Source organism: Fusarium poae, chromosome 2 (genome assembly GCF_019609905.1).
Source record: "Fusarium poae strain DAOMC 252244 chromosome 2, whole genome shotgun sequence".
Taxonomy (NCBI): Eukaryota; Fungi; Ascomycota; class Sordariomycetes; order Hypocreales; family Nectriaceae; genus Fusarium; species Fusarium poae.
In genome coordinates this window covers 9,835,412-9,860,617 of record NC_058400.1, presented here as the reverse complement: position 1 = coordinate 9,860,617, position 25,206 = coordinate 9,835,412, and the positions used below count along the sequence as shown (strand labels likewise).

Sequence of the window (25,206 nt, the reverse complement as noted above, 5' to 3'; positions counted from 1 at the left end):
AGGAAGCTGTAAGCACCACTGTAATCGCTAGCATAGTGATTATGGCCCGATCTTTTGCCCTGTGGCTTAGTGGTTAGGTGCAACCGTTACATGTTGATGACCCCCGTTGTTACATCACATGCACCCTACCATATTTCTCCTACTTAGCTTTAGCATACAATTATGGTTCAAAAGTATCTGAACATCCCACCCTGTAGCAACTCAACCACTGACCGTGATAACTTCAATCAATTAAATAAAATACTAAATAAAGGTCAATTCAATTTATTTATATATCTTTTTGAAGCCCTATCCACAAGTCTAAATCATCCTACTCTGATGCTCTGGATCAATACTAGACACGGGTCCCTTGTTGCGTTGACGTATCTGATCGTGTCGCTCATCGCATCGTGTAGGTAGCTAGGAAGGACATGTCTTGTCTGCAGTTAGATCTTCAACCTTATCATCAATCAATCTCATTACCTCACATCAATACTGGCTTCGACAGGGGGGTACCTCCCTGTCATCCCGAAATTTATAAATAAGTCCGCTTCCCCCACCTGCCCAACAAGGGCATTGAACAGCACCGACTCTTGCTGTTCCGATTGTCTCCTCACAGAGGACGCCGACCTTGGTGATGATATGGATGATCGCCAATAGTAATGCTGCCATATATACAGCCCGTTTTCATCATATCATATGTCCATGATCCTTGATGGCCATGCGGAGAAGCGAAGCCCACTGTGTCCCTTGGGAGGAAGCGTTCTGCTGCAGTCTCGTAGTCGCATTGTACGACGTATCCTGAGATGTCACGGTATATGATGGGAAAGATTATGTAAGTCACCTTGATTGCAGATTGGCAGCTTCCGTTTTTGTACCCCGGGGTACAAAGACATTATATATATAAATAATATAATGCGTTTGCTCAGAGACTTGACTTGGTAGACGTCGATTTGTACCCCAGGGTTGAAAATCATAGGCTACCTTTTCTGAATAACGACCTCTTGGTTTGTACCCCTCGGGTTAAAAACCTCCGCTTCCACTTACTTTATACAAACCTCTAACTAAAGCTAGGTATATATTTTTACTCTATTGCCCTACCTTATAACCTATCCTTTTAACGCCACAACCTAAGGCTAACCCTACCCCTAAAACGCCTGGGGACCAAGGTCATTCCTTCTTCTTGCTCTGACAGTCTCGAAGTGCTTTTTGCTTAGCTCGAATCCAATCAAAACGTCGAGCACAAGCTGTTACGGTATGCTCAAACGATTTTCCTTCTACGCGGCAATAGAGACAGCAGCCTTTCATTGTCTCAAGATCTCTTTCATACCGGCTCAATTCTTCATCACGTACTTGGTCCTGATGGAGCACCTCGGCAGGTCCAGTAAAGATCATCTCACTAACGGCAACGTCACCGCTGCCGTTGTCCCCGTCCTGTCCGGCTTCAGTCTCATCACGTAGGGGCCGTGGTAGATGGAACTCTAGGGTAGGCGGTCGGCATTGCACGTGATGCTCGGGACAAACGCTACAGAGCTCATCGCCCTCCATGCACCACCGCCAGTCAGGTTTGCTATCAAGGAATTGGCTCAAGACTCCGCGCGAGCAGTATTCCTGCAAAAGATACAGTTGCATGGCCTCTTTGTCTGCTGCTACAGGTCGACCTAACTGCGGCTGCCAGGCTGCACTAAGTAAAACGATCGACTCGGCTACTTCGCCATCCCGACCCGCTCTACCTGACTCCTGAGAGAAATCCGTCAGAAGGCTCGGGGCATCGACGTGAATGACCAATCGAATATGAGGGTCGTCAAACCCAGGACCCAGCGCTGACGTCGCCACGATGATGGGCGAATCGGCTGCCGTTAGCCATCGCTCTATGATCGCCATCTTCTCTTCTTCTGTGCCGGACTCGGCTGTGTAGGACGGACAGCCGAGCATGTCAGCAAGCTCTGCCACGAGATCCTTCGTCGGGTAGTATATAATGACCCGGTCCCGCTCGCTCTTGAACAGGTCTGTCCGGGTCCAGCAAGACTGTGCAAGACAAGCTGCCTGCTCACATAGATTGCCTAGCCCACGTTCTTGCTGGACGATGTATCGGATGTTAGGACGATTTGTTGACTCTCTGACGATATGCGGCCGCACGAGCTTATTGTGCTCGAAGAAAAGCTCTTGATAGATTGGTGGTAGTGTCGCTGTCAGCCAGACAGTCTGTGTACGAATCTGCCGTACGTGCCATGCTAGCTGCGACATACTTCGTCGGTAACAGCTTGCTGTGATCGTGAGATGGCATTCATCGATCACGATCCGATCTAGACACTGTCTATCAGACAGTCGATTGGCATACTCTAGGAACGCCTCTGTACAAGCTGCCTCGGCCGATACAACAACGATGGGGGCTGATTTCTTCGAGCCTGGGCGCCAGATATGGTGCTTTAGCGCGACTTTATCAAGACGCCCGAGCATATTACCACGCAAGGCTACAGTGGGAAGGATCAGAATGGTTGTTTCAGCTCCCGCCAGTGTGGCTCCGACCATGAATACCAATGTCTTCCCCGAACCCGTTGCAAGAACGACGATGACCTGCTCAGGTGCACGTGGACCCATGGTCGCCAGCATGGCATCCCGCTGACCAGGGCGACGCAACTGTAGCTCTGGGTCGTTATGCAGCCTACGGGCGGCCGCGATGATTCCATCTTCTTTGGCAGCCGGCCTTGCACGAAACCGTACCTTCTTGCAAGCATTGAGTAGCCTTTGCGCTTGTGTATCCGATACGGCAGGGGGCCGCTTACCCTGGAGCACTTGATCGATCCGAAACAGAGACCGCCAGCTTTGAGACGCTCGGTAGGCACGGTGAAGTGAGCTTGTCACGGTCAAGGTCGTGCTGCTGGCATAGCTATAGTTAAATGTCCGGAAACTATGATTGCTCATCCCGGCAAGGTACGCAAGACCCGCTTCATCCTCAACTTCTTCAGATGCCGCGATCTCACCCATGTCGAAATTAGCCTGCTCCCTGGCGCTGAACTTCTCCTTTGTAATAGAAGCAGCAACTTGGCGCCACCATGCCACCTGGAACTGGGGCACCTCTGCCCGCATACATGCCCTCCGGAGGCAGGATGAGACCATACCGTCCCTCCAGACCTCGCCACCAAGCTTTGACCATAGGTATGGCGAAAGTAGAGCCCCCGGCTTGCTCTGACGCAGAAAGGCCTGACGCAACGGCAGCACGAACGCGAGATATGCCAAGAGGAGGTTTCCAACGGCCGGGGGTAGGAACCTGATGTTATCCTTCTCCTCCCCGGTCTGTTCCTGGCTTTTACTGTATCGCACATATATCATGACCATCTTCTCCCACAGAAATACCGATCGGCGGCGGGCACCCGTGTTAATGTACGTAATAGAGAGTAGTTCTGGGGAGCGTAATGGAGGGCCCGAAGGAACCGAGATGGGTGCCAGCATCCTCTTGAGGAACTCCTGAACATGCGCCTTATAGATAGCTATCGCCTTGGGGCAGAGGCGAACCCCACCGTCTGGATCCAGCCGCACGAATACCTGCCGTAGATCCGCCCTCTCTTCGATCTGTCGGAGCAGGGCGTCATGCGTCCCCGCCAGTATCTCTCGATTCCTCCCGTCTGTCAACCACGAAGCGCCGTAGTCGTCTACATCTAGATCGTCGTGCAGCCTCCACGCCTCGATCGGAGCAACATCCCTCATTCCAAACAAGAGCTTATCATACAGAAGCGAGTGCGCCTGGCGGAACTCAGACTCGACCAGCTGTGTCACTTGTTCCATGTGTAGCTTCGTCCCCATATAGTCGACCGTTTCCCCATCAAGGGACCAGCGGGCTTGGTGCTTGGTAAGACTGGTGCGGGAGGCCGCAAAGAGATATAGCCTCCATTGCAGTACATGCCCGAAAGGTGTCTCCGCCATCTGCTGAAAGTACTTCTTGCACATTTGATCCAGCAGATCGGGGATTCCGTCTTCGTCGTCCTGCTTCTGGAAGCACACGAAGTCGAACAGGATGAGCTGGGCAGTCCAGGTGAGTGCCGATAGATTGCTGTTGAAGTTCCCTGGTTCGCGCCATGTGCACCGCTTTACCACCTTGTCAGCCCCTCCCTTTACTACAGGCCAGCATATAGTCAAAATTACAATCTCCATTCTAACTACTGAATTATTCTTCACAGGAACAAGTACTTGTATAAATAGAAATAATATAGGCCTATCTAATTTTGAGTATTAGATGGGGTCAATCTCGAAATATCTAATTCTTCCTTTGGCGGAGCAGAAGGTCTGCATATAACAGGACTCGAATTTCCGCAACTCTTCCGCTCGCATTGGCGTCATTCCTATCTTATGGCTTGATATATGATCCCTAATCTTGTCTGAAGATGTTGTGAATCGTGAAGGTCCTGCCGTATAAGGACAAATATTACACCGAAACCCTTTATATACTGGTAAACCTTGAATCTGGGCAACCTCCGGCACGGCTATGGGGGCTGCTCCCCATGTGTAATTCTGGCGTTTCCATCCCGTCTCGCAACTCAAGACTTAGTCTTCATTTACTGCAAGTTGCCTTTGAAGAACATTGAGGGCTATTCTCTCTATAAAGTTTGGACCTGTCCTAGAAGTGCGCGTCAAAGACGCGCTGTTCGCGTGGAATTCCGTAATCAAACTTTAATTATATTACATGTATTACACACGCTGCGAAGCTTTGAGCTACCACCTCAAACTCTATAAGAACCGTCCAGGGTTAGGACCAGAGCACCAATGAGATGATAAAGCGCCCCTACCATCGCTGAAAGTGGAGTCTCGGCAGTCTCGCCAAGTAGCCCCTTTCAAGTGAAAGAGGAAAACAGGGATAACGGCCCAATCAAGACGCGTCAAAGTCCTCTTTCAGTTGAATCTGGAGCTGGAATAATGATGTAGGCTGACTTTTATGTAAGTGAAGTTGGTGAGTTTTGGTGGAGCTTTTTTTATTTTGCCTGGCGAAAGAGGGGTGGTGCCGAAAGAGGGGTTGTGGATGGTAAGGACTTAACGCGGTTTGTTAGCAATCAAGACCACGTTTTGGACTTTTGTAGCAAGTATGCATATATCATGCAGCTTGTTACCAAAGTGATACGTGCGCCCCTTCCAAGTCAAAACATAATCAATTTCGTAGGTCGTTACTAGGAACTGGGAAAGGGCTGCTTGGAACCAAGAAGATAATTATGCCTGCCCCCGCTTTAAGAGAACTTCATCACTAGCACACGACCTGATCGACAGCCGATAGCGACAGTTGATCCAGCAACAGCGGTTTCCACCCCTCGATAGTCCGGAGGTAGCCAAAGCATCTTCTTTCCATCTTCAACAATCCATTCGCCATCCGTGCTTATACCCCATCCAGAATGGCTAACACGCGGTAATGTTATCTCAGTCGACCGATCATTTATGACAGGCGGCAGAGCCGGGCGATCCAGATTTAGAAGTCCAATATTGGTAGAGAGGAGAGCATTTGACGTTGGATCAAATGAAAGGTGATATAATGTTCCCCCGACGTCAAGCGTCTGCTCGCATGCGCCCGTGGCCGCGTCCCAGATCTTGACTGTCTTATCACATGAGCCAGATGCAAGACGCTGGCCATCTGCCGAGAACACCACCGACCTCACCGACCTGTCATGGCCCTCAAGCGTCTGCTTGCATGCGCCCGTGGCCGCGTCCCAGATCTTGACTGTGTTATCATGTGAGCCAGATGCAAGACGCTGGCCATCTGCCGAGAACACCACCGACGTCACCGAATTGCCATGGCCCTCGAGCGTCTGCAGGCAAGCGTTCCAATCTGCCCCCATTCTTGGCTTCAATACCATCCAATCCGGCTCCTCCTTCTTGAACAGTTCTCTAATTCGGCTGTACTCAGGGCTGAAAACGAGTGCTGATGCGTAAGCTTGTAACGGAGCAATCGCAATCACGCCTCCATGAGAAAGCACATATCGTCGCGCATCTTCCACCAGACTGTCTAGGCCTGGAACTGCTGTATTGGTCTGTCGAAGTGTCAAAACTATCTCTATATGTATTATTCAGTGGACTTACTATGATCCCCTTCAGCGTCTGTACTGCTTTTACTCCTTGCGGCATTTGGCCTTGTAGGCTGAGAGCCTCCAGCCAATACAGGAACCTCTTGCCTATGAACCTGGAAATGGCCTCATCGTCTGATTGATTCCTATTTCCTTTGATTACTTCAAGGTGGTCCACCCAGTGCAGGCAGGAATAGCGAAGATGAGATAACGGGTCAGGCTTCGGACACGAAATCTCGGTGCAAAGGTCTCCTGAGAATTCCAGATTGTAAATATTGCGAGTGAGTGTCATCAAAGCGTCCAACGATCGCCGGAATATGAGGTAGTGTTGATCTTGGATACCGGAAGGGAAGATATCGCTCTTGGCACTGTCGGTAAGGAAATCCTGGGCCGATTGATGCACGAAATAGACAATGTCCTCTTGAAGAGTCAGAAATGAGCCACACTCTCCAATAACCTCTTTCAACTCCTTGTCACTGAAGTCCTTGGTGTCTGCCACAAGAGTTCGCAGTTCGTCCAATGAGATGGAGCGGTATGTGATACAGACCGTAGCAAGAATTTTCCGGCATATATCTCCATCTTCCGATCTGAAAACTTGTTTCAGCATACGCTGGTAGAGTTCGTCAAGTCCCCCGGGTATAGACTTCAGTTTGGTAATGGTATTCCGGGGTTTGACCTCGGGACGTGCCAACTCTTTGCACACCAGGGCCACCCAGAGAAAGGTGTCGTTGGCCTTGCTTAGCAGCTTGTTGCGCACATCATCCTTTAATTCTGGGGTGTATGGCTTTTGTTGTGCCAGCTGTTTAACCTTGTCTTCGATAAACATCCTCACGGCTTGAGATATAGAATCCTTGTTCAGCTCAAGCGGTACCCTAACGTTCTCGGAGCCTCGAAACTGTACCTCAATTAACGGCCAGTTGCGACTAGACACGACCCATTTGGAGCGGTGGTCATGGGACGCCTTGAGAATAAAATCGATGAGATCTTTCCTGCTATCGTTTGAGCACTCATCTAGAGCATCAACAACAAAGACAGCCTCTCGCAAGCAAGGGTCCTTGAGCATGTCGAGAAAGATCCTTTTTAGAGACTCGAATGCATGGCCGTCTTCAAAGACCTTCCTGCCTTGGCTGTCGTACTTAGATCGGACCAACGAAGTCAGCTGCGGCTGCCTGTGACAGAGAAGCCATAAAAGGCCACGGAGCACGGATACAGCACTCCTGAGCTCGGTCTGTGTGGCTTGGCAGAAGTAAAACGACAACACCTGGGACCTGTCCTCCTTGAGATGGTCAATGATACCGCATAGAAGCATCGTCTTCCCCTTCCCCGGGTCGCCTTTGATCCATAGTAATCGGCTCTCTGGATCATTCCGGAATCGCCGAAAGTCGTCGTGGTCGAGAATCCAGTAGTACGAATCCTTGAGCAGGCCGCCTTTTGTCTTCTCGATGTTCTCCTTATGGGCTTCGGGGTCGACAATGCGTAGATCTTGGAGGCATTTCTGGTCGTTCTCGTCGTGATGGATCTGGCGCAGCACCTGGGTCTGGACTTGGACGGCCGATTCTACTGCCTTAACGTCTAGGCGTAAACGGCCAAGCGTGTTGTCGATCCTCCGAAGTCGAGATTTGAGCTCTTCCGAGTTGTGCTGATTCACGTCGTCTCGTAAGGAAGCCTCGGCTTTCTTAATCGAGTCGACCTTGTTCTGCCAATCGTCTCCTTTGAAGAGATCCCTGACGATGACGGCAGCCCAGTGTTTGTTGTACAGGCATACACTCTGCATTTGATATAGCAGCAGCTTCTTGTAGAGTTTGATGACGTTGCGCCTAAGGAGACTTTGTAACCTGATGATGGAACCATCAACCTTGCCCGGGTCGAGCAAGAGTTGTGCCAACTCCCAGTACCATTCAACTCGTTCGAGGACGTATCTGACTCCGTCGCGGTTGATGCCTGGTTCAGTGAGTGGGTTTGCAACGAGCTATAAACTATTAGCAAGGGCAAATACAATAAGGATAGTATTTCTCACATCTATCAATGTCGTGATACCTAGCCAGGCGATAGCAGCGGTTGGCTCGCTCTTCATAGCTATTGATACAAAGTCTTTGACATTGTTGACTGGTTGAAGCCCTTCGTTGAATTTCTCCTTCATCCTTGCCTCTTTCTCGGTTTTGTCTAGCCCTTGTCCGACCAGCGTCTTCATTTGAGCTTGTCTGGCTTCTGCATTCTCTGCGATGATATTTATGGGGTTCCTATCGGCCGAAGGATCTGCGTCTCCCGCAGCAAGCTGGGCGGAAAGAATCTTCTCGTACGCGTCGACAGTGTCAGGTTCGTCGTCCTTGACTTTGTCATAGGCCTCGTTCCAGATCTGTCTTCTTATATCTTCGATGTCAGCCGGGACGCGCGGCACAGCCGGTAGATTGGGTATAATGGAAGTCGGCTGGGTAGGTTTCGGATCGGACTCGGGCTGAGTCGGAGTTAGTCGAGAGGAGTTCGAGGACGTTGGCCGTGAAATCGTGATGTCGGACTTGGACGGCGCTGGCGCAAGCCGGTGGCGTCCGAATAGTGAGAGCTTATCACGTAAGCGTGACATAGTGGCGAGAGATGGATACTAAATCCATAAACTTTTTCTGTTTAGCAGGGAGACGATGAAGGATTTTGGAACGCTGTGAGCCGCGGGCGGAGCGTAGAAGTGAGGGGCATCATATCCAAGAAATACACGCTGCGCAACCGCCAAGCCCACTGTGCATGCATCATACACCAGCGCCAAATGGCGAGTTAACATTGGCCGCCTAACTAATTGCACATTTATCTGACCGACCATCTATGCAGCTGGGCTAATTTGGACAGTTGCATGGGGCTTCCGTTCGAGAACGATGATTGGTCACCTGATTTGTTAGCGCCACATATTCTTGGGCGCTTACTCGCTATCCCTTCAATTGTCCAGGACCTCCAGTCAGGTCACAGCAGGAATAGGCCGCCAATAAAACTGCATCGGATGAAGTTAGACATATCCTTCGTCAAATTGTCTCAGCACATCTTAGGACATGTAGCTAGATAAAGAATAGACAGTAAATTTTCAGGACTGCTTGGGGAGTCTAGCTCATACGACATGGCTAGGTTCGGAAGTGAAACCAGAGCGGCAACCTGCATCAGTTCTTGTTCGTGGGATTCTAGGAAGCGGGGCCATTCCGTGACTCGAAGCCACTGGGATCGATGTCGCGGGTCAGAAGATAGAAGGTTTATGTTAAAGCCAGTCTGGTTTGATATTGCTGAGTTTTCGTTTTCCTGCTGAGCAAGCTGAAGGTTTATGATATCCTCGAGTCTAGGTTGAGTGAACGCAGGGCCGATGTTAGTTGCGTCACTTCCTGCATCAGATCCAGTTGGGCTTTCCTCTATTTCCTCGTGAACTTTGCGGGCCCTAACGATGAAGTACCTGCATCGTGGGCCGTGAAAAAGGGTTTGACAAGCGACTGGAGTCCGGACCAGACCGGCTTGGGTCAAACCTTTGATCCCTCCGGTCTCTCCCCTTCGTCTACGCCCCGGTTGGCGCAATGGCTGATTATGAACCTTTTTGAGATGATCTTCTATTGCTGTGCGACCTCGGCAGACATACCGGTATCGGTCGTCTTGACAAAGTAGACAACAAATTCCATCGTGAAAAACATCAAGGAACCGAATCGGATGGGCGATTGGCAACGGTCGCACGTTCCTACATGTCTCATCGGCGTCTCGTATGAGAGGTAGATGGTCCAAACTTCGCTCAAATAGCTTGATGGAAGCAACCTTAAAGGCACGCGTCGCGTTGTGGTGCCGTCGGATATGCCGGGCGTACAATGACCAATAATGGTAAATATCTTGAATGACTGACCTGTAAGTCAAAACGAAGAAACATTACAATACACATCTATAACATTATTTGTCTAAGTCCAAGTTCGTTCCTGTTTCATTTCCATCGTCATGTGATAAGTAAGATTATTCCTCAACTGATGCACGTGTACTTCCGATGCGAATAAGAGGTTCCTCATGTGGAACTGTCTTCATTCATCTGTGATGCAGTTGAGCCGCCTTGTCGTTCATCTTGACGATGCCGCCTGCTGAGGACATGCAGGGTATAGCGAACCAAAGTATTTTCTCATTCGTCGTTGAGGATATGGCAGGGTTCTTTCGATTTTATAATGCATCGTATTGGCTGCTCAAAGACTCGACAGGGTTCTTCCCATTTTATAATTCCTCTTATTCGCCCATTTCTCAAGCCACTATCAAGGATCAAAGATCACTGAATATGAGATCAACCTCGAATTCTGTCTTTACTCAGCAGTAGTCTCTTCTATCAGTATATAAGATTCTCTGGCATGTTCTAAATAGTTTAATTACGCTGAAAGGTATCGATTGATCCACGTTTTATTTCGTGCACCGACGTGGTTGATTTACTGTGGAATTTCTCAGTGTCTTGTTCAACATACACGACGCCGCCCCAACCCGCACCCTCAACGCATGACTGATATATTGAGAATCGCAGAGAGAATTTGACATTGAGAATCGCAGAGAGAATTTGACATGTGAGAGCTCCGGGGATCTCCCTAGTAGGTCGTGTACAGAGCGCATCGTGTTTTCGGTATCTGTACAGATAGAATTAATTCTGGAAAGATCGCCGCCGCACAGTTGCTGCGTTTCTCCCCATATCAACCTCGCCCAGTTCTCCGCCGTGTGCTGTTCACCCCCCGTGTCAAGGGTTTTCCAGTAGAATGCCGGGCCGTCTGGTAACCCTATTGGCTCCCTTACACTACTCTGGGTCGAAAAGTGTAGTTGGTGTAACTAGTTGATCGGAACCTTGCCTGGAAATAGGCTCTGTTATTGTCGATCTCCTGCAAGCGGGTTATGTGGCGTTTCCGCCAGCTGTAGATCATTCCGAAATAAGTATCTCATCCCTAATTTCTCCCTCCTCGGCGTAAAACACACAACGTATACTTTTGTCGAAGCACCTCAGGAAATTGGCTTCTGAGACCCCTCAAGGGTGTGAATCGGGAAAACTAGAGCTTTGTCAGTAGTCAAGATGCATGGTTTAGCGTAGTTTTCCCAGAAGGAATAAACTATATTATATCGCACTTACGTCATTGGAATGAAGTGCGTCTTTGAGGTTTCCGGACCACAGGGTATCAAATTAAATGCACTTCCTCAATCAATTGAACAATATAATTGGAAAGTGATTTATATATCAATTTAATCGCTGAAGTCAGGGGATTAATATCCACTATGTTTTCCATCTCTATAAATGCAGTTATCGAGGCGTTTTGGCATCGAATGAATTAGCTTGTCAATAGCCTCCTGTGTGATCTCATTCCAACAGTCCAAAGCCAAGAGAACGCATTAAGTGAAAGAGGGTTTCATTGAAGAGGCGAAGGTGATTGGCAAGAAAAAAACAGCTAGCAGCAGAAAAAGAAAGTTCAATAGGAGAGGAGATTTTTCTAAGAGAGAGACACCTAAGAAGTAATAAAAGAAAATAGGAAAATAGCTAGGAAAAATAAAAAATAAAAAGGGATAGTTAACCGACCAGTTTGGGCAGTTTCTGAAGCTCTTGTGGAAAGAGAAAACAACCTCGGTCTATTGACGTTTTGACACATGCTAGTCCCTACACAGGGGCTTAATAGCGGGCAGCTAACTGGTGCACAGGCGGGCGTGCAGTGACACTTGCGACAAATAAACAATGCAGGCAAGCAATTCGATACAATGGGAGCGAATGAGCAATCATTGGCTGTCGTGCGTTCCTCGATTGTGAGGTGACAAGCTTATCTGCCCACCATGCAATGCAGGCTTGTCAATAAATAAATCCAAATCAAATTGACCCTAGTTGGATTTGATTTGGATTTATTTGAATTTATTTATTTGTTGACAAGCCTGCTCCTGGGACCAACTGGGTTACCAAGCGTTGGGTCAGAGACGGAAAGTTGTGGACCAGCGGTGCACTTCTCAATGGGACGGACATGATGATCAATTTCGTGAAGTGTTATTGGGGAAAGGGTGATGATAGCTTGGTCGGGTTTCTGAGCAAGCTGGGTGCTTGGCCGGACCGTGATATTGACTACAAGGATGTAGTTTAGAAGCGTAATGGCCATCCTTTTTGTGGAAGGCGGGATCAAGATTTCGTCTAGATACATAACTTCTTTTATCATAATTAAGCCCTCCTACGGCAATCACTCCGATTTACTCCTAGTTGCGCATTCCAAGTGGTGGGGTAAACTGTCCAGTGTCGCGGATTTCTGCTTTGATTTGACTCAGCTGAAAGTCTTGACGTTGGTGGAGGAACTGTCTGACACGGGATTGAGTGGCTTAAACAGAATTTCAAGACATTTATGTACCTGTAGCTGAATTGATACGTCGTGATTCTGATATCGCCCAGGTCGTCGCTGCAAGGAGCTCAGATAGTTACTGATCGGCATGCTGAGTGCAGCTGTGGTGAGACATATCAAGCGCTAGCTTATGAAGAGGTCCAATAAACGCGCAAGCATTCCAAGCATTCCCGAAAGCTAACTCTGAGTTCAGCAAAAGCGAATGCATTGACTCCGTAGCATGCCCCATTATATGCAAGTTGTAAAGCGACTGGCAAAGAAAGCCAATAGTTCTCCAAACTTACGTCCCGCAGGCTTGATTTGCGATGCCATAGCTGAGACATCACGTCAGTGCAAGACAGACACTATCTCATTGGCCAATTCGTACATATATGTTTGAGATGACGTGGGAGTAATGATTATAGGGTGGAAAATACGCGTTGTCTTGTTATATAAGACGTCGTATGGCCCGCCCTCAAGCCGTGGCAGCCTACACTTGGATTATTCTTTCACGCACACACATTCACCACGACTAAAACACTCACTGTATCACCATGTCTGCCAAAATCTACATCGGGTAAGATAACTTTGCCCAATTGATAACTTGGTTGCCATCTAACATGCAGACCATTAGCAATCTGGGGTGGAACATAACGGACGAATCACTCCGAACCGCGTTCAGTGAGTATGGCCAGATCTTAGATGCCGTAAGTTTGTCCCTTTTCCCCAGCTCTACAACTTCTAAGCAATCAAACTAGATTGTCATGCGTGATCGTGATACGGGGCGCTCAAGAGGATTTGGCTTTGTTACATACAGCGATGGACAACAAGCTCAAGATGCAATCAATGGGCTGAATGAACAAGAGTAAGTTGCGAAACTAGCAAGCTCCTGTGTACAGCACATGACAAGAATCTAACCAGTCCGGATGAACTAGACTCGATGGCCGTCGAATCAAAGTAAACCTTGCCAATGCCCGCGGCGGTGGCGGTGGTTACTCAGGCGGTGGTTATTCAGATGGTGGTGCAATGTTTTAATGATGGATTCCTTTTGCCAATGCATATCCTGATTCGCGAGGTCAATACCCCAACCTTGATTAAAATCTAGTATTGTGAAGACTTCAAAATAGCAGCAATCAGACCTTGGACCTTGCTATTTGTGAATAACCACCACTGGAACAAAATTAAATGATCAACGAACGGAATTTTATTGGAATATATTAATTCATTTTCCGAGTTGGTTTAAGAATCATGGTAGCAGTTATTACGCGGTGGAAATTTAACTGATGAAAGCATATAGACGGCTGTACGCGGATTAGTGTTAGATATTCAGGTCAATCGTGTGTATTCCCTCATCCTCTCGAAATCGAAGGACTATTGAGACCTTATATCTTCGGCTGGTTCCTTCTAGGACTTGAGTTCTAGAAAGTCCTAGATGAAAGTCCTAGATGAAAGTCCTAGATGAAAGTCCTATGATCTAAGTTTAGGATTTCAAACTTTTAATCCTAAACCTTAATCCTAAAGCTGAGGGTGAACCCTCCAACATTCAACACACCCCCTCAGGCTCAATAGGTCCCAGTTGAGCCTGCATTTCCTAGGCAGTCTTCTATCTTCTGGAGCTTTGTTTCTATTCCTTCTTGCTTCCGGCTATACTGCTGGTTTTCCTGAATATCTTCCAGGCCAAGTTGATAGAGGAAGCGGTTCCATTTGCCTGCCGGCAGGGCCTTTGTTAATCCGTCTGCAATCATATCTGTCGATTTGGTGTATTTGACTTGAATTCTCCCTCCTTGGACCTCCTGTCTCAGCCAGTGGTTGTGAATATCCACGTGCCGCAACTTAGTCTTCAAAGTAGCGATTTCGGCGGTCACAAGGTTGATAGTTTGAGTGTTGTCGCATTCGATACGGATAGTCGGATCATCCATCTCAACTGTAAGCTCTTTCAACAGCCGACTCACATAGAGGGATTCCTTAGCAGCCTGTGCCAGGGCTAGGAGCTCTGCCTCTGTTGTGGATGTGGTGACTGTATCCTGCTTGCTAGCTCTCCAGCCGATCAACCCGTCGAATAGTCGGATACCTACTGGATACAATGAAACCCTTTCTGCTATTCTACGGAGGCACTACTAACGAACTTAGACTACCAGCCCTCTCATTAGCCACTGTTTTTGAAGCTGATCGGCCTCGACTACCTCAGGTGCTAGCCGGTTGCGCTCATCCGTGATCATTTTCTTGGTCTGGCTAAACACCCTTTCGCATTCAGAACTCATGCCAGGAATCGAGAATAGATCTAGCGCCATTCGATATAAAACTGGATATTCCAATTGATGTCGATTCCACCATTCAAGAGGGTCTGCAACATCGAGATCATGAGCGTAAATTGGCCGTGTCTGAAATATGTCAAGCTCGCTAACTGCCTTGACCTTCTTCCGCTGCGTATTCAAGGAGCGGATTGATCTTTTCCCAAATGAACTGTAGTCGTCAACGTCAGCTTCAATCTCATCGACTTCACCTTCCAAAAGCCCCGCTTGAGCTTGAGCTTCAACTTCAGCCTGTCGGGCGTATTCGCCAAACAGGCTACCCACAGCGGACTGCATGTCGTTATACCATTGCGGTCTATCCATCGCAGTTTTCCAGTGCCGCTCAAAGTAGTCATACCCATATGATGGGTGAAGGGCTAGCGGTGCTTGGTAGACAGGTGTACGGTCCGATTTGACGTAATAGTCTTCAAGCTTCGCCCATCCGCAGTCGATTCCCGACTTAAAATGGGAGGGCTCCTCGAACTGAGTTTCCTCCGCGGCCTGCTTGAAATTTCAGGGTGGCGATCAATTCAATCTGGGATGTCGATTGAGTTGAAGCAGGGGTGGCACGGTGCTTTTCGTGGGACGTGCACGCTCGCACGGTTCACTGGTTGATCTTTTGTCCACCAGATGTGTGATTGAATTGAATTGATCGCCAGCCTGGAGCCTTGAATTTGACAAACAGGTAGTCCATTGTCTTGAGAGTCTCCCACACTGCACCATGCCCGCCCTCTACGCCCGGTTTACTAGCGTTGCCCTCCATAGTCTTCGTAAGGATGTAAAACGGCTTTAGGAAGTCGTGGAAGCGCTCTAGTTCAGCCCAGTCCGCAGCGTTGAGGAAATCCTTCGTTAAGTCACGGTGGACCGGATCATTTTTCGGTTTTTGCCAACGGGATTGATAGAGCTCGATAGCGCTGCGCAGCTCGAGTGCTAGGATAAGTCAATCTGGAGTCAGCAAATATCCAACACAGGTGACAAGGGCAGAATGTCATACAACGTTTGATCATACTGTAAATTGAATTCCAGCGTGTCTTGCCATCAACAACGATCTCCAATGTAAATATGGCATCGTCCCCTGCGAGCTCGGTCTGGAAACGCCGAAGCGCCTGTCGTCTCTGGTCCGTCCGGCGGATGTAGGTGGCGAGGTTGTGGAGTCTGCCGATGGCCCCTTTCTTGGCCCAAATGTCAAAACTGAATTCATCCGTAGCCCCACGAAGCTCCGTCTCGAATTTGCTAACGTTTGAGCCGAAGATGACGGCTGTTACGGGGGTTAGCCCCACCCACCTTAGTCATCACGTTAGTGGCCTTCACCACGGCGCCTTCTGCGCTGTGGTCAGCCGTAACAACTTAGCCAATACAACAACCTCGTTGCACGCGTGCGACCTATCTACTTTTATGGTGATGAGACTGGGACTACTTCAAATACCTTTTGAGACTGAACTCCTGGATTTATTTTGCGTGTCGAGACGCGTACCGAACTCTCCTCCTTCAAAAACTTTAGCACTGCGGAGCTACGCTGAGTGACGCGTCACCAGAAGAACACGCCGCGGCGAGATTTCGAAACTTCAACTCCAACATAACACGCGCGGCTCGCGAGCAGCGAAGATACGAAAACCCTCCTCCGTGACCTGCTGAGGCAGCACGCAAAAGAAACACACTGTATCGCGATACAGACTCCCTGGAGCACCGCGGAGCTCACAGATGACAAGAAATCACACGCGTGTGAAACCCGAACTCCAAACGTGAACATAACACACAAATATCACGACATCACGCTGGCACGAAACCAGAACTCGGGGAAACGAGGAAAACAACCCAAAGAACTGAACGAGGTGAACCTCACCCTGAACTGGACACGCGCTACCAACTGGACACCACGCTGCATGGAATGAACTGGCAAATCAGCAAAATCGGGAGCGAGACTGGACACACCGCACTGAGCATCCTGGCACCGTCTGGTGTAATCAGGACACTGGACACTGGGCATACTGGAAATCCTGGAATGAGGAAATGACACCTGGACACGGATTTCTGAAACCTCCTGGCACGGCTGGAAACTCCAAAGGACTCCTGGACACTGGACTGGTGAACCAAGTTGGTCACCCTGGGAATTGGAAGACTGGGCAGACACTCAAAGTTGAGATATCAGTTCTACTCTTAGCATTACCAAGACAAAGCAAGACGCATACGCCTGAACTACAGTTCTGGCACTTAGGCGATTTCAAAATTTTAAAACTGGATTTCAAAATTCTAAAGTCACAAGTGAAACTGCCGAGTGGTAACTGAACTGAAAAATTGGAACTCATGGATGGCCCTGGATCTGGATTGTGAGAACGAGGTGTCTGCTGAGCTGGCAACAAGGTCAGCCCAGGTACTGAAGCTGGACACAGCTGGACAACGAGACGACAGACTGGACACGTACGAACTTGGACACCAAATTTCGAAATTCTGAAATCCTAAAGTGTGGATCGTGAATCACTGTCAAAACCTTGAAATTTTGGTGGTGAACACTGGCTCCAAGACACGCCCAAAACCATTTTCAAAAGTCGGCACTTTGAGAAAATCGGATTTTGCGCCCATACGAGAAATGAGCACCAGAAACTTCGATTTTACCTACCACAGAACTTCACCAACTCACACCACGACACCACCTGGACACGACCTCAGCAGAGACACCACCTTTCAGGTCTGGAAGGTCTTTTCACTGGGAAAGCACAGAGACAAAAATTCCTACTACGGAGTTTACCTTGGTGTCACGGTGACGATACCGAACTGCAGAGACTTTGGTACAGGGAAGGAAGGTGCGAAGAACGGAACTCTACCACTTGGAGTTCGTATCCGGAGAACACGTCACCGCAGTTGCCATCTCCCAGCAGAGCAACGAGGGAAGTCACGCCTCAGTAGAAACGAGATCAAAACAAACACCGACCCCGCCCGGTGAACTCAGTTTCTTTCTCATCCTACATCACACTCGAGAACCTGACACCAGCACCTTACATCACCGTTCCCATCCTTTCCTATCCGCAACCATCAAGAAACATTCAGAAAGAGTCTGCGGACCAATCTTCATGCGTGGAGATCAACTTCGTGTTTCTATTCGTTCAACTACACACGTTCCAGAATCCCCTGTCAGCTCTCCCCAATTCACTACTCCAAGATCACCTAGCCCTGAGATCCCATCATCTGAGTCATCACCGTTCGTTGACCGAACTCCGGTTTCACCTGACCTTGAACCCCAACAATTCTTCAACGCCCTGCTACCGCTGCCGTCTAGCCCAGCATCTGTTGTCGAACATTCCCTGAGCAGAAATCTTTCCCAACTCAATCTCAATTCAAACACCCCAAACACCGAAGTCAACATGGGTGTTAGCGGGAGTGATCTCACCTTCTCGGGAAAGCCTGGTGATTGCAAACCAAGCACGTACACCAGTTTTATCGAGAGGCGAGTCAGACGTGACAACCCCGATCTGGAGAGAGATGATGATCCAGAAGGTATCGAATTGAGAGATGAGTTTCGAAAGGCCGCCTTTCAGCAAGGTCTTGCGGGACCAGCGCTCTATTGGTTTGAGGAAGAGAGGCTAGCGTGCAAAACCTACGCGGAGTTCAAACCCTTGTTCGAGGAACAGTACAAGAATCTCACAGAACGCCACGACAGTTCTCTGATCACGGAGGCTCACCAACTGGGACGCAAGACAAATGAGACTCTCCAGGACTTTCTTCAGAGAGTACAAAGTTTGTACCATCGCATCCCGGTGGTCTATCGTTCAGTGGTCCTTACCAATGCTATACTCCGAATGACGGACGGGCGCAAGGACACGCGCCTCCAAGAACGAATTCAAGATCGTCTGTACGCCACGGACCAATGGATCGACGGCTTTACTACTGAGAAGCTCACCTTTGACAAACTTCACCGTCTGATCTGGGATTGCCGAAGCAGCGCTGATGGCGAACTGAAACCGCCAGGCACTGAAGAGCTTTCGCCCACTATGCAGAGTGCAGAATTCACCCAACATGACAAAACGGAGGATCTTCTCGCCCGACTCGCTGAGGTTCAGTTGAAGCTCGCCGAGAACTTGACTGAGAGAAACTCATCCAACGGGAGAACAGGTGGCACTCGCTGGCCACAGAATCCCCCTCAGAATAACCCAAACTCGCAAATGAACAACAATGACCTCCAAGTTCGCAACAAGACATACCAAGGCAACACGAGCGGCCCTGGTGATTCTGGTGATAAGCGTTATTGGTGGTGTTTCAATTGCGCAGAATGGGGACACAAGAGTTCAAGCTGTCCAATACCTCAGAACGCAGAACGCCGAACTCACAACTCCAATCTTTTCTACGACAACCGGGTGCAGATGATGGCAGACCGAGCACGAACACTTCGTGCAGAGCCTACCGCCGCCATCAAGTCTGTCCTGAGCTTCAAGACACCGAGACCCCCGACAGGTTTCATGTTGACACCGACAGTTCAGCATGATCACGAAGCTTCACAGGTGATGCAGCAAGGAGAGCGAACTCCGATGAGACCTTTCCAGTGGGATGCCAACTATGCTGAACCCTGGCGTCCTGAGAGGAAGCTTTCTGAACCTTGGCGTCCTGAGAACAACGGCTTGCAACCTGAGCGCTCTCTCGCTGAGCCGTGGCGTCCTTTGGAAGCTAAAGCAGCGACGCGCTCGACATCTCAATCTCAGGCACAGAACCCTCCTGATGTGAGAATCAAGAAGAATACACGTGGCAACAAGGAAAAGGTTGTGAACAATGAGAAGCTTATGACTTTGGCGGAAGCTGTCATCAGCCACCCGGAATGGATTCAGCGTTCTCCGTCTCAGAACAAACCTCAACCTATTCCTGGTCCTCGCGTGGTCGAACTGGGAGACTATGTTGAAACACCCATGATGAACGATGACAAAATGGACACCGACCCACCTGAGGAAATTTCGGAAGCAGAGTTCACCAGACTTTGGGACAAGCTGAAGCCACACGTTGAGAAACATATGGCAAAGAATCAACAGAATGAGTCTGGCAAAACAGATTCAGACACCGCCAAGAAGCCACGCTATCTTCTTGACAAGATCCGAGCGACCGAACAGTACGAGATCCCAAACTTTGAGATTGGCCGCCATCTCAAGGATACGCCGATTACCATGAGCGTGTTGGAGTTACTCCAGATTGCACCATCTATTCGACAACAGCTGTCACGACTCATGCAGTGTCGTCGAAAGCTGAAGGGCACACGACATGAGGAGAAACTGGTGAACGTTCTGGCACCATTCAAACAGATCCTGGAAACAGAGATGAACGAGGATCCGAAAGAACTCCCGGTGTCTACGGAAGTACCTACTTGCAACTTGGTACGAGATGCGGATTCAGGACGCCTGGCTGTCTACTCGGATAGCGGATTACCTGAGGAGGCGGTGGCCACCACCTTAGGTTACATCACCGGACACCTGGGAGGTCATCGAACTGATGTGATCTTGTTGGATGGCGGATCGGGAGTGAACTTGGTCAACAGCCGTTTCCTTGAGGACAACGGAATACGACCACTCAATCTGTCGGAGAAAGAACCGATTCGTTTGGCAAACGACGAGGTTGTTTACATCACACAGTTTGCTATCCTGGAGCTGCGAGTGGGAAATGTTCTGACGGTGATCACGGTCTACCTCATCGATGGAAACAGCGACTGGGATTTGCTTGTTGGCCGTCCCTGGCTGCGCCGTGTTCAAGCAGTTGAATACTACGCTGATGAGAAACTTGTTGTGAAGGGAATCAATGACAAACGTTCTGTGTTGGATATCACACCTTGCCCACGCCGATACCAACCAACACAGGGAATTGAGACTGGCCGTCCAGTGTATCGACAAGATTGGTCGGAAGAGCTGGAAGAGAAGAATGTTGTCCGCGTCGAGGACGATGAACAGATTTTGTGTGAGGTTGAGGGTATCCTCGCTGAACTCCACGGTGCAATCCGAGGAACTCAGGAGCGAGATGATAACCAGGGAAACTGAGTGCCGCCATTGACAACTCCGAGTTGATGGAACGGCAAACCGAGGACCGGAGTAACGAGAACCCTATTATTACCACGGAGACGAGAAACCGAGACGGCGAACTATGCGATACCGAAATGACAAATAATTATTATTACGTACTGGACCCTCAACGTGACTGTTTCATGAAGATTTCCTGTGACCACCGAGATTGCGTTTCTGGAGTGGAGCCGAGTGCGCTGAGGATCAGCGCTGAAAGGTTACCCCGCTTTCAGGCGTATGTAGAGGACGAACCATCTTCCTGCAACACCACCGCTGATGAGCACATACGGCGCGAGGGCACTACCTCCACCGGTCTCGCTCATCCTCTTTCTGATCATCACCTAGCATCATTCTCTTCCTTGCGGCTGTCTTCTCAGCATACGGAAGCCCTCACACCGATCAGAGAGGAAGCGGCTGAGATTTTGCCTCCCGCGCGTGACGCAAACTCACCTCCTCCACCCCAACAACCGGAATCCGAAACTCACCGCACACACCACCGAACGCGACGCGTGAGATTTGCGGACGAAGAACTCACTCCTACAACAAACCGAGAATCCTTGCAGGAGGAAATCGAAAATCCAAACTTCACACCTACACGACAGACGGCGTGGGAACCCGGGGCACTGGAAACTGAAATCTCAACACTAGAATCAGAATCTTCACCTCCCCAACATGAACGGAATGCAACTCCTCCATTTCAAACCTGGACACTGCGGTGGGAAACAACAAAACGACGGCACAAAATAAAACACCACCAAACGAGCTATTCCGAGACTACGGCGGTGCAACCTGAGCAACTCACGACACTGGATACCGAAGCGGCTGGCTGGACACTGGCGAATTCGAAAACCTTGGAGCAGGCCAGGACACCGGACACTGAACCAGAATGGAGGGCATTGCCACCGGTACGGATAACTAGACAAGAGACACAGAATTCTGCTTTTACACTGGAGGCCATGGAAATGGGAAATGGACACCGGACACTCGCAACTGAGAATAATCTGGATACCATGGAAATTCGAACTGCTGGAAAGACAAGCTGGACACCGGATTTGAAAATCCAGTTTGCTGATATGGAAAATTCAGTATGCCCACGGACACAACAGACTGATAGCTCGATGGCAACCTTGGTAGCAGCTAGACGGACTCGGACAGCTGGCGCTGAACCTGGGGTTGACTCCTTGAGTCACCTTGGTGCCTACAACGCCAATACAGCTGAACGAGCAGAGAAAATCGAAAAATTGAAACTTGAACTGCTATATGGCAATTTGAACTCTGATATGGTGAATCATGGAAATCACTGGAAACCTATGGCATGGGATATGCTGGCAGTGTGTACGCTCAGCTCTGAACAAGCTGAACCCAGGTACTCGACATGGCAAGACATGGACATCCCACAGACAGGACAGGACACCAGCGAACAAGACTCCAAAATTTCAAAAATTTCAGTCTTGGGATCCTTAGGGTTAAGCGAGGCAGCACGACTCCAACACCAAGACACGCGAGAAATGACCCCACCTCCATTTTGTATGGGGAATTCGAAAATTAAGGCTGACCCCTTATCTTTGCGAAATTTGGAGCGATTCCGCCAGCTTTCCAACTCACCCCACGAAACCATAGTTTCCTGGTTCACCACCAACAAGATCAAGTTGGGGGACATGGCCAAGACACCGGCTCAGAAGTTCAAGGTTATGCAACTGTGTTATACATACAAAGATTGTTTTGTCTCAGGCATTGAGGAACTTAAACAAACCGATCTTATAGAGCACTACATTCCACTCAAGAGCGATGCGACACCACGATCAGTTCCGAACAGGAGATACAGCCGACGTGACATCAAAGCTGCACAAGAATTCCTACCCCCTATGGAAAAACACGGTTTGATCGCACGCGGCGATGGACCTTGGGCAGCGCCTACGACTTGGGTTCCCAAGCCTGGGGAACCAAAACCAGGACAACCAGTGCAACTGCGCATGGTGCACGACTACAGGATGATCAATGAGGACACAGTCAAATCAGCGTACCCATGCCACGATATGGAAGCTGACCTAGACTCTATCTACTGCGGGAGACCGAAAGTTTTCTCTCAAACAGACGCATCATGGGGATTTTGGGGAATTCCTATTGCTGAACCAGACAAAATTAAAACGGGATTCAGAACTCCAAACGGTCTTTACTATTACAACAACATGCCGATGGGGCTCACCGGCTCACCCAACACCTACGCGCGCTTTGGAGACCTTGTGTTTGGCCATCTTAACTTTGAAGATGGCACTGAACTTCAGTCTATGCTGGGATACCTTGAAGAACTCGCGACCACGTTCTTTATTTACGTTGACGACCACAATATAGCGTCGGAAACGTTTGATCAGCACTTCGAATTCCTGTGGAAATTCTACTTTCCAAGAATCGCGTGGGCGCCGATCAGCCTGACTGGGAGGAAAACGGTGTTATTTGAGTCACAAGTCGAAACTCTTGGATTCTCAGTTGACGCGAATGGAATTCGCCCTTCGCTAAAACACCGGGAGAAGTTTGAGCGGCTGCGGAAACATTTCAGGGAGAACCCACCCCGCACTTGGAATGACGTGCAACAACTCCTACACCTTACACCATTTGTGCGAAAGTTCATCCCCGGGAGAGCTGACCTCGTCCGCACCATCAAGGCAGTGTTCTTTGAACAGGTTACCAAGAAAACCAAGACAGGCAAGACATCAGTATTGACGACAGATGTTTTGCGAGACGCACCAACGTGGACCCCCGAAGCGCAGACAGCACTCGAGAAGATCTGCGACAGCATCCAGAAGAACGCCACCTCAGGAGCCGATTCATCGAAACAATTTCACCTGGCTACCGACGCCTCCGAAACAGGCACGGGAGCCGTGCTCTCCCAACTCGATGAGACGCCACCGGGCGAAGAGATCACCTCCGCGAACTATAAACACATGAGGGTTATTATGTGGATAAGCGGCAAGCTGAACGATGCCGAGCGAAGATACACAATGCCCGAGAAGGAAATGCTCGCAGTGGTCAGAGCGCTGAAGGAAACCGAATGGATGATCTCGTGCTCAGCATACCCCGTAAAGGTTTACACTGATCACAAAGGAATTGTAGACTCTATGGCAAACCTGGGTCACCTGCACGGCAAAGTCAGCCGATGGATCGAAATCCTGGGAGAATTCAACGTTGAGTTTATCCACCGCTCTTGCGAAGACAAACTGCTGCGCCTGGCAGATGGGATGTCACGCCTACCGGAAGAATTACGAGATGACGCCAGACCGGTGGAACTGAAACCAGGTATCGAAAGAGTCTTTGGCGAAACACCACCTACAAAGATTTCAGTGTGCACCATGGAACTTGCTGCGAACACGATTCTGCCGGGAGGGAAGCCGCCAGGAAAATCATTGCTCACTCCATCCCACCCGTCCATGGGCCATTGGAAAAACGAGTCTTGGTATGCGGAGATTGTTTCTGTACTGCTCGGTGGTGCGAGCACAATCGAGAAGAGTCGGCAGAGGCTGATAAAGCGACGCGTCCTACGATACAGAATCATCGATCAGATTCTGTACTACGTGGAAAGCGACGAATCACTGGCGGTATGCGCGACAGAAAGTGAGGTGCCGCTCGTCTTACAGCAGGCACACGACGTATGCGGACACTTCGCAGTGAGCATGACAATTGAGAAGCTGAGAGGAAGACACTGGTGGCCTTCGAGATCGAGTGACACTGAGAACTATTGTCGTTCCTGTATGGTGTGCCAGCAAACGGCACCCCGGATTCCCCGAACACAACCTGGGAACATTTCACGCCTTGCACCGTGGGAGCTTGTCGGAATGGATTACCTCGGGCCCATCAATCCACCTTCAGCGGATGGACACAGATACATCCTGCTGATCGCAGATTACATGACGAAATTCATCGGCGGAGTGTGCCACCACTCCGCGGATGGAACGGAAGTTCTAAACACTTGGGAATCAAACTGGGGCGCGACATTCGGGTGGCCCCAGGCGATCTACTGTGACAATGGCAGTCACTTCTCCAATATGGTGTTTCAAGCTGCCACGATGAAGCACGGGACACGACTTGAGTTTGGTCCGGTATCACACCCACAGAGCACGGGCTTGCTGGAGCGAAACGTACGTCTGGTGAAAAACCAGTTACAGAAATGGGCAGTGGAACGAGAGGGTCTTTCATTGGATCGATGGCACCAAGCATTGGCACCCATCCTGGTGAACCTCAATTGTCGACATATTGAGAATCTGGGAACATCACCAGCTATGGCGATGCTCGGCTTTGAACCTTTCTCACGACATCCGGGCGTCCTAGACGCCTTACCAAGTGATGACTGTTTGGAGAACACAGACTCAACCTCGAGAGAACTCAACTTGGCTCTCATTGATGCGAGAGAAGAGCTGAGGATGGAAATTCAGGATCAACGAAGTTTGCGAGTGGACACCGAGTTACCACCACCACCACGACAGTTGAGAACGGGCACAGTGGTATGGGAACGTCTCGACAAGCCAGGAAAGTTGCACACTAAGTTTCACAAAAC

The 25,206-nt window shown here is 49.5% G+C and overlaps 5 protein-coding genes across 5 annotated transcripts; 2 read left to right on the top strand and 3 right to left on the bottom strand.

Annotated features, from left to right (window-relative positions):
• Positions 1 to 1,149: 1,149 nt before the first annotated feature.
• Positions 1,150 to 3,927, bottom strand: FPOAC1_007323 (uncharacterized protein; the record flags this gene model as incomplete). Its single annotated transcript, XM_044851791.1, has 1 exon — positions 1,150 to 3,927. The coding sequence occupies one exon, from the start codon at positions 3,925 to 3,927 to the stop codon at positions 1,150 to 1,152; it is 2,778 nt and encodes a 925-aa protein (XP_044710503.1).
• A 1,268-nt stretch (positions 3,928 to 5,195) lies between these two features.
• On the bottom strand, positions 5,196 to 8,604 carry FPOAC1_007322 (uncharacterized protein; the record flags this gene model as incomplete). The annotated part of the gene is made up of 3 exons (XM_044851790.1): positions 5,196 to 5,990; positions 6,040 to 7,992; positions 8,041 to 8,604. 3 exons carry the CDS (start codon positions 8,602 to 8,604, stop codon positions 5,196 to 5,198), a joined length of 3,312 nt encoding a protein of 1,103 aa, XP_044710502.1.
• Positions 8,605 to 9,041: 437 nt separating this feature from the next.
• FPOAC1_007321 (uncharacterized protein) lies at positions 9,042 to 9,667 on the bottom strand (the record flags this gene model as incomplete). Its single annotated transcript, XM_044851789.1, has 2 exons — positions 9,042 to 9,598; positions 9,628 to 9,667. 2 exons carry the CDS (start codon positions 9,665 to 9,667, stop codon positions 9,042 to 9,044), a joined length of 597 nt encoding a protein of 198 aa, XP_044710501.1.
• Positions 9,668 to 12,894: 3,227 nt separating this feature from the next.
• Positions 12,895 to 13,375, top strand: FPOAC1_007320 (uncharacterized protein; the record flags this gene model as incomplete). Its single annotated transcript, XM_044851788.1, has 4 exons — positions 12,895 to 12,917; positions 12,975 to 13,047; positions 13,099 to 13,205; positions 13,276 to 13,375. The coding sequence occupies 4 exons, from the start codon at positions 12,895 to 12,897 to the stop codon at positions 13,373 to 13,375; spliced, it is 303 nt and encodes a 100-aa protein (XP_044710500.1).
• Positions 13,376 to 17,699: 4,324 nt separating this feature from the next.
• On the top strand, positions 17,700 to 20,636 carry FPOAC1_007319 (uncharacterized protein; the record flags this gene model as incomplete). Its single annotated transcript, XM_044851787.1, has 1 exon — positions 17,700 to 20,636. One exon carries the CDS (start codon positions 17,700 to 17,702, stop codon positions 20,634 to 20,636), a length of 2,937 nt encoding a protein of 978 aa, XP_044710499.1.
• Positions 20,637 to 25,206: the final 4,570 nt, after the last annotated feature.